Genomic DNA, 9,613 nt, shown 5'->3' on the forward strand with positions numbered 1-9,613 from the left:
ATGCATGAGAGCTCCTTGGAAACAGCATCGTGGAGTGACTTCAGGAGTAATCTGATTGGCTACACTACTGTTAACCCAAGTGTTCCCATTGGTCATTCAAGGGCAGTCTTTCACGCTCTGATTGTGTAGCGAAGTGTGTAATTGCAGACCGCAATTAGAGGTGCTTTCTGATATCGCGTTACACCCATTGGTACTCTCCATTGGTCCATGGCTGTTTCTTTCACGTCGGGGACAACAGTTGCTGACAACTGTAGCATTGTAGCTAAGCCTAACCGTAACCCTTTTCCTAACCTTAACCTCAGTCTCCTAACCTGCTATGTGAACAAATCCTCTGTGTCGAGCAACCCTCAGGCTCATAACACTGGAACTGACCAATGGCATGTATCAATGGGTGTTTCCTGATGTCAGGGAACACCCACATAAAGAAACGCCCTGAATTGTGGTCTGCAATTACACCATATTCAGTGTGTAAAAGGCATGCTGTAAGCAGAGAGAGTCACCCAACTGAGCTATGATGATAAGATTTCTCTCATGCTCTCTCTCTCTGTCACATTCCACCTCTTATCCAATCCCTCGTGATCCCTGGGATTACCTGGGGAGGCTAATTATCTGTGGGGGTAGTGTTGTCAGGGGCAACAGAGAGGTCAGTGAGGATAACAACACTGTACAGTGGCTAGCCGTGACCAGAGACGAGTGTATCTGTCTACAAACATTGTGAATGGTTTTCTCCACAAACCAGGGATTTTACAAATGTTCGCACGTGAACAAGCAAGCCACCATGAATTCCCTTACCCTTACCTATACTCCAGACCACTCCCTTCTCCCTGGACCCACTCCAGGTAGAGAATGACCGTAACTACAGGTCTAGGATCAGAGTATTCGCAATACTAACCCAACTCATTTAGGGAATGAATCAAATCTGACCCTGTTTCAGTGGTTGGGGGAATTAATCAATATCTGACCCTGTATCAGTGGTTGAGGGAATTAATCAATATCTGACCCTGTTTCAGTGGTTGGGGGAATTAATCAATATCTGACCCTGTATCAGTGGTTGAGGGAATTAATCTATATCTGACCCTGTTTCAGTGGTTGGGGGAATTAATCAATATCTGACCCTGTATCAGTGGTTGAGGGAATTAATCAATATCTGACCCTGTATCAGTGGTTGAGGGAATGAATCAATATCTGACCCTGTTTCCGTGGTTTAGGGAATTAATCAATATCTGACCCTGTTTCAGTGGTTTAGGGAATTAATCAATATCTGACCCTGTATCAGTGGTTGAGGGAATTAATCAATATCTGACCCTGTATCAGTGGTTGAGGGAATTAATCAATATCTGACCCTGTATCAGTGGTTTAGGGAATTAATCAATATCTGACCCTGTTTCAGTGGTTGAGGGAATTAATCAATATCTGACCCTGTATCAGTGGTTGAGGGAATGAATCAATATCTGACCCTGTTTCAGTGGTTTAGGGCAACCTCTTGGGATGAATGGACTGTCATCACTGTTTGTACCCAACTTACATTCAAACATTCTACTTGCATGTTACTACATGTCCCATAATGCTTTTCACCTTATCCACTGCTTCACAACACTTGTTTACTTCATCTACAGTCCTTCTTCACTCTCATCCTGTTTCTCTCTGTCTATCACCTCTCTCTCTCTCTCTCTCTCTCTCTCTCTCTATCACCACTGGCTGGTTTCAAATACAAAAGTGGGTTAAAATAAGAACAGGTATTTTCAACATCGTGTGATTATAGGTGTGCTCCCTTCCCTAGGCCCTAGCAGAAGAGGTGCCCAATGAGGGAGGTTATTTTGTATTGGAATCCAGCCTTTATGTGTTCTTCATTGTATATCTGTGACAATCTTTCTCTCTCACTGCACTGGCTGTGAGTGTGTCAGTGTGGCTCCATAAGGCATTGCATTATGGTTGTGTTTGATAGGCTGTCACTTAGACCTCAATCATCACAAGAGCCAATCAGATTCATTTCACTGCTCTCATTTGCTTTGTTGTTACCAGAACAACTGGATTGGTTTGAAGATGGCATGAACAAGGTTCATCAAGACTTGAAGGAGGCTGAGAAATATATATATATATATTTTTAAATTGAACCTTTATTTAACTAGGCAAGTCAGTTGAGAACAAATTCTTATTTACAATGACAGCCTACTGGGGAACAGTGAGTTAACTGCCTTGTCAACTCAAGGATTCGATCCAGCAACCCTTCGGTTACTGGCCCAACGCTCTAACCACTGGGCTACCTGACTAGGCAAAGCTTTGGCCAATTATGTCCATGTGTTGCCAAGTAGGTACCGGTGGTGACAGGCCCTGGAATATAGCCTGTGTTGGGTTGGTAGTGCTGTCCAATGTCTCTGTCTCTTTAGTCACAGTCTCTTTTTGTCTCCTTTCCTTTGTTCTCCCTCTCTCTCCTTCTCCCCCGTTCTCTGTCACGTGCCCTCGTTCTCTGTGGGGATAAATGACTTGTGTTGACAATCAGAGCAACTGGAGCGGATCGAGGAGGGGATGGACCAGATCAATAAGGACATGAAGGATGCAGAAAAGAATTTGAACAATCTAGGGTCTCTCTGTGGTCTTTGTTCGTGTCCCTGTAACAAGTAGGTGCAGCCTGCCTACCTTACTGCCTGCCTGCCTGCCTGCCGCCTGTCTACCTGTCTGTTTGTCTGCCTGCCTGTCGACTTGCCTGCTTTAATGCCTAAAGTAGAGTGCATGGTGACCAGTACAACACTATGGCGTGTGAACTTCAGACCTTACCCAAGGCCTTCTATGCTGCTTCCTCCTGCACTTAGAGAGAGAGAGATGCATGTTGGGATAATCCACTGTACTTTCTCCTTCACATGATCACAGTCATACTTGGCATACTTGTATCAGCATGTTACATAATGCTACAACATGAGGCAGTAGGCCTACAGTACGATTTAACGTGACCTGATTACTGCTGTTGTTTGTACATATGCACAAACATACTGCCTATGCATGGCAGACACACACACACACACACACACACACACACACACACACACACACACACACACACACACACACACACACACACACACACACACACACACCTACCTACCTACCTACCTGAGCTTTTCTTTCAGCAGGTATCCAGGTCACAGTGTATTCAGTAGTTTACTGATTACAGGAAAAAGTTAACACAATTGCACACAGTTCTCTTGTGATGAAAACAAATGTGTTAATATTCGGTGAACAAAACACTTAAGTTACATTTGTTTTAACTGATTACATTTTTATTTAAAGTTTAGCAAAAGGTGGTCTAAGTTAAGCAAGTCAGGTACAAAGGCAAGAAAATTATCAGAAGTTGTGTAGATGTATTTGAGCATTTTATCATTGCTGTTATGCTGTAGATACAGTAAAAACAGGTTTTAAATAGGGTTTATATAGGTTTTTATATAGGGTTTATATAGGGTTTATATAGGTTTTATATAGGTTTTATATAGGGTTTATATGGGGTTTTATATAGGGTTTTATATAGGGTTTATATGGGGTTTTATATGGGGTTTTATATAGGGTTTTATATAGGGTTTATATAGGGTTTATATGGGGTTTTATATAGGGTTTATATGGGGTTTTATATAGGGTTTATATGGGGTTTTATATAGGTTTTATATAGGGTTTTATATAGGTTTTATATAGGGTTTATATGGGGTTTTATATAGGTTTTATATAGGGTTTTATATAGGGTTTATATATATTATATATAGGTTTTATAAAGGGTTTATATAGGGTTTTATATAGGGTTTTATATAGATTATATATAGGGTTTTATATAGGGTTTATATAGGTTTTATATAGGGTTTAAGTTCAAACAGGTGCCATTAATACAGGTAATGAGTGGAGGACAGAGAAGCCTCTTAAAGAAGAAGTTACAGGTCTGTGAGAGCCAGAAATCTTGCTTGTTTGTAGGTGACCAAATACTTATTTTCCACCATAATTTGCAAATAAATTCATTAAAAATCTTACAAAGTCATTTTCTGGATTTTTAGTTGAATAGTTGAAGTGTAACTATGATGAAAATTACAGGCCTCTCTCATCTTTTTAAGTGGGAGAAATTACACAATTGGTGGCTACACATACTTTTTTGCCCCACTGTATAAATGAACCTTAGATAGATATATAGATAGGGAGATAGATATCTACCATTGGCATGCTGTGTTGGTGTGCTGCTGTGCTGTCATTACACATTACTTGTGACGTATAATGGATCTATTACATCAAATGAAAGTCCCCCCCCTGACTGGTATGTGTCCCTGCAGGATAAAGGGGGGAGGGCAGGCGTGGGGGGCCAACCAGGATGGAGTGGTTAACAGTCAGCCAGGAGCCCGTGTGGTGGACGAACGTGAACAGATGGCCATCAGTGGAGGGTTCATCCGCAGGTGAGGAGTTGGTGTGCACGTGTGTGCACGTGTGCATATGGACTCCCTCTGCCACGTCGAAATCTACTGACAGTTTTATGGACTATCCAATGTGCGTTTCCAGGGTAACTGAAGACGCCCGGGAGAATGAGATGGATGAGAACCTGGAGCAGGTGGGCGGTATCATCGGTAACCTGCGTCACATGGCCCTGGACATGGGCAACGAGATAGACACCCAGAACCGGCAGATCGACAGGATCATGGACAAGGTGCCCGATCATAACGATGACAATCAATACATTTTCAGTGTCAGAGATGGTCAGCCATGAGCTGAGTTTACAATTAGTCTACTTACAATTAGTCTTGATCTTGATTGATATTGCTTGTATAATTTCACATCATCCCAAACATCTCCCTCTCTCCTCAGGCTGATTCCAACAAGACCAGGATTGACGAGGCCAACCAGCGTGCCACAAAGATGTTGGGCTAAGCTGCAGCGACAACATGCTTTTAACACCCCCCCCCTTCTATCTTCTATCTTTGGCTTTTATTAAAATGATAGTCCTGGTTAGTCATCTCGTCCTCTCTATCATCTCTGTCTCTCTAGTTGTCCCTCTACCTTCCATTCTGTCTCTCCTCCTAGTTGTCCCTCTACCCTCCATTCTGTCTCTCCTCCTAGTTGTCCCTCTACCCTCCATTCTGTCTCTCCTCCTAGTTGTTCCTCTACCCTCCATTCTGTCTCTCCTCCTAGTTGTTCCTCTACCCTCCATTCTGTCTCTCCTCCTAGTTGTCCCTCTACCCTCCATTCTGTCTCTCCTCCTAGTTGTTCCTCTACCCTCCATTCTGTCTCTCCTCCTAGTTGTCCCTCTACCCTCCATTCTGTCTCTCCTCCTAGTTGTCCCTCTACCCTCCATTCTGTCTCTCCTCCTAGTTGTCCCTCTACCCTCCATTCTGTCTCTCCTCCTAGTTGTTCCTCTACCCTCCATTCTGTCTCTCCTCCTAGTTGTTCCTCTACCCTCCATTCTGTCTCTCCTCCTAGTTGTCCCTCTACCCTCCATTCTGTCTCTCCTCCTAGTTGTCCCTCTACCCTCCATTCTGTCTCTCCTCCTAGTTGTCCCTCTACCCTCCATTCTGTCTCTCCTCCTAGTTGTTCCTCTACCCTCCATTCTGTCTCTCCTCCTAGTTGTCCCTCTACTTCCCATTCTGTCTCTCCTCCTAGTTGTTCCTCTACCCTCCATTCTGTCTCTCCTCCTAGTTGTTCCTCTACCCTCCATTCTGTCTCCTCCTAGTTGTCCCTCTACTTCCCATTCTGTCTCTCCTCCTAGTTGTTCATCTACTTCCCATTCTGTCTCTCCTCCTAGTTGTTCCTCTACCCTCCATTCTGTCTCCTCCTAGTTGTCCCTCTACTTCCCATTCTGTCTCTCCTCCTAGTTGTTCATCTACTTCCCATTCTGTCTCTCCTCCTAGTTGTTCCTCTACCCTCCATTCTGTCTCCTCCTAGTTGTCCCTCTACTTCCCATTCTGTCTCTCCTCCTAGTTGTTCCTCTACCCTCCATTCTGTCTCTCCTCCTAGTTGTTCCTCTACTTCCCATTCTGTCTCTCCTCCTAGTTGTCCCTCTACTTCCCATTCTGTCTCTCCTCCTAGTTGTTCCTCTACCCTCCATTCTGTCTCCTCCTAGTTGTCCCTCTACTTCCCATTCTGTCTCTCCTCCTAGTTGTTCCTCTACCCTCCATTCTGTCTCTCCTCCTAGTTGTCCCTCTAATTCCCATTCTGTCTCTCCTCCTAGTTGTTCATCTACTTCCCATTCTGTCTCTCCTCCTAGTTGTTCCTCTACCCTCCATTCTGTCTCTCCTCCTAGTTGTCCCTCTACTTCCCATTCTGTCTCTCCTCCTAGTTGTTCCTCTACCCTCCATTCTGTCTTTCCTCCTAAAGTATACAGTGCTTCTTAGATGGCTTTAGCTCACCTGTGCAGTTCTCTGTTTCCGTCTTGCTCATCTTCTTTTATATAAACTGTATTTACATCATTACTCAGATACCACGACTACTATTGCTTTACGTGAGCAGGACAATGCTCCACTACTTGCTGTTTCTGCCATGTGTTAGTGGTGTGACAGTGTTGTCCACGTGAGACACTCTGTAGTTAATGTTGTTGTTTTTGATGCTAAACGAAAGTAAAACAAACATACAAGTCAGAAGTCCCTTATCCAAAAACACTGTCATCTTCCTCCCAGACACTCCCATAAGGTACCATGTGCAACTGTGCTGGGAACATAACCAGTGATACACCTCATTTTTCAGCCAGGCTCACACCTGCAATGCAACGTTACTTTGCATTATCATTGACCTGTGATTAGCAGTAATGGTCATTTCTAAAGTCACGTGAGCCCACATGTCCCATGTGGGGAATTGAACCCACAACCTAGGGTTTAGCAGCCCCATGCTCAAACCAACTCATATCAACTCATTGATGGTTGGCTCATCAACCTCTGGTTATGTCCGGCTCAACCGCTCAGCGGTCTTACTCCCTTTGATGTACTGTAGCCCTGTGTGTGTCCCGCAGCAGATAGAACATCATCATCATCTAGAACAAGTAACATGGCCACCGCAGCATACCCAGCAGTGTGTAGGACACTCCCAGCTGAGAGGATAACCTGCTTCCCGCCACTCTGCAATAGTGCCACTCTTTTGTTCACACATTTCCAGACTGTGATCATTGTAAAATAATGTGGGGAAAAATGCCAATAAAAAAACATGACTGTAGAACAACAAAAAAACACGTTATTTATTGAAAATGTAGATGGACTGTGTGGGAGTTGTATACATACTGCAAAACTAGACTGGAGAAACTAAAAGGACTGACATTACACACTCAGGCTAAACTCCAGAGGAAGGAAGGAGAGGACTGACATTACACACTCAGGCTACACTCTACAGGAGGGAAGGAGAGGACTGACATTACACACTCCACAGGAAGGAGAGGACTGACAGGCTACACTCCACAGGAAGTAAGGAGAGGACTGACAGGCTACACTCCACAGGAGGGAAGGAGAGGACTGACATTACACACTCAGGCTACACTCCACAGAAATGAAGGAGAGGACTGACATTACACACAGGCTACACTCCACAGGAAGGAAGGAGAGGACTGACATTACACACAGGCTACACTCCACAGGAAGGAAGGAGAGGACTGACATTACACACAGGCTACACTCCACAGGAAGGAAGGAGAGGACTGACAGGCAACACTCCACAGGAAGGAAGGAGAGGACTGACAGGCTACACTCCACAGGAAGGAAAGAGAGGACTGACAGGCTACACTCCACAGGAAGGAAGGAGAGGAGTGACAGGCTACACTCCACAGGAAGGAAGGAAGGAGAGGACTGACAGGCTACACTCCACAGGAAGGAAGAAGAGGACTGACAGGCTACACTCCAAAGGAAGGAAGGAGGGGACTTACAGGCTACACTCCAAAGGAAGGAAGAAGAGGACTGACAGGCTACACTCCACAGGAAGGAAGGAAGGAGAGGACTGACAGGCTACACTCCAAAGGAAGGAAGGAGAGGACTGACAGGCTACACTCCACAGGAAGGAAGGAGAGGACTGACAGGCTACACTCCACAGGAAGGAAGGAGAGGACTGACAGGCTACACTCCACAGGAAGGAAGGAGAGGACTGACAGGCTACACTCCACAGGAAGGAAGAAGAGGACTGACAGGCTACACTCCAAAGGAAGGAAGGAGAGGACTGACAGGCTACACTCCAAAGGAAGGAAGAAGAGGACTGACAGGCTACACTCCACAGGAAGGAAGGAGAGGACTGACAGGCTACACTCCACAGGAAGGAAGGAGAGGACTGACAGGCTACACTCCACAGGAAGGAAGGAGAGGACTGACAGGCTACACTCCACAGGAAGGAAGAAGAGGACTGACAGGCTACACTCCACAGGAAGGAAGGAGAGGACTGACAGGCTACACTCCACAGGAAGGAAGGAGAGGACTGACATTACACTCAGGCTACACTCCACAGGAAGGAGAGGACTGACATTACACACTCCACAGAAATGAAGGAGAGGACTGACATTACACACAGGCTACACTCCACAGGTAGGAAGGAGAGGACTGACAGGTTACACTCCACAGGGAGGAAGGAGAGGACTGACAGGCTACACTCCACAGGAAGGAAGGAGAGGACTGACATTACACTGATGGATAACCTCTTTGGGCCCTGGGTTTAAGGTGGATTAGAGCTCATCACGTCACTAAGAACACACACACACAGGTAATCCCTGGACCTCGCATCAATGAGACAGACCAATATAAACAAACTGACCATTACAAAACACTCATTTTAATTATGCAAATGAACTTAATGACCTTGAGCTGACCAGTTTATAACCCCCAACATGTTTGAAACAGGGTGAGCTGACCAGTTTATAACCCCAACATGATTGAAACAGGGTGAGCTGACCAGTTTATAACCCCAACATGTTTGAAACAGGGTGAGCTGACCAGTGTATAACCAACATGTTTGAAACAGGGTGAGCTGACTAGTTTATAACCCCAACATGATTGAAACAGGGTGAGCTGACTAGTTTATAACCCCAACATGATTGAAACAGGGTGAGCTGACCAGTTTATAACCAACATGTTTGAAACAGGGTGAGCTGACCAGTTTATAACCAACATGATTGAAACAGGGTTAGCTTACCAGTTTATAACCAACATGATTGAAACAGGGTTATCTACCAATTTATAACCCCCATGATTGAAACAGGGTTATCTACCAGTTTATAACCCCCATGATTGAAACAGGGTTAGCTTACCAGTTTATAACCCCCATGATTGAAACAGGGTTAGCTTACCAGTTTATAACCCCCATGATTGAAACAGGGTTATCTACCAGTTTATAACCCCCATGATTGAAACAGGGTTAGCTTACCAGTTTATAACCCCCATGATTGAAACAGGGTTAGCTTACCAGTGTCTCACCCTAACTTTAAGGGCAACCTCCACCCTGGAGCACATTCAACAGACCAAGGGAGGCAGAATCTGAGATAAATGTGTTGTGTGGATGGGTCAACAGTGCCATCTAGCAGCCAGAGAAAAAGGTTGTGTCACATACACTGGATAGATAATTTGTTGTTTTACAGGGTCAGTTATAGTAGTACAGCACCCATAGAGCAAATTTAGGGTGAAGTGCCTTGCTCAAG

At 44.8% G+C, this 9,613-nt stretch overlaps 1 protein-coding gene across 2 annotated transcripts in view; it reads left to right on the forward strand.

Annotated features, from left to right (window-relative positions):
• LOC115133269 (synaptosomal-associated protein 25-B-like) overlaps positions 1–7,169 on the forward strand; it is a 72,814-nt gene extending 65,645 nt beyond the window's left edge. For both annotated transcript variants that reach the window (XM_029666331.2, XM_029666332.2), the window contains exons 5-8: positions 2,501–2,618; positions 4,302–4,421; positions 4,525–4,669; positions 4,828–7,169. In XM_029666331.2, the coding sequence (XP_029522191.1) occupies positions 2,501–2,618; positions 4,302–4,421; positions 4,525–4,669; positions 4,828–4,890 (446 nt within the window). In that variant the 3' untranslated portion in view covers positions 4,891–7,169. The remainder of the gene's footprint in view (positions 1–2,500; positions 2,619–4,301; positions 4,422–4,524; positions 4,670–4,827) is intronic.
• Positions 7,170–9,613: the final 2,444 nt, after the last annotated feature.

This window comes from Oncorhynchus nerka, linkage group LG18 (genome assembly GCF_034236695.1).
Source record: "Oncorhynchus nerka isolate Pitt River linkage group LG18, Oner_Uvic_2.0, whole genome shotgun sequence".
In the NCBI taxonomy this organism is placed as follows: Eukaryota; Metazoa; Chordata; class Actinopteri; order Salmoniformes; family Salmonidae; genus Oncorhynchus; species Oncorhynchus nerka.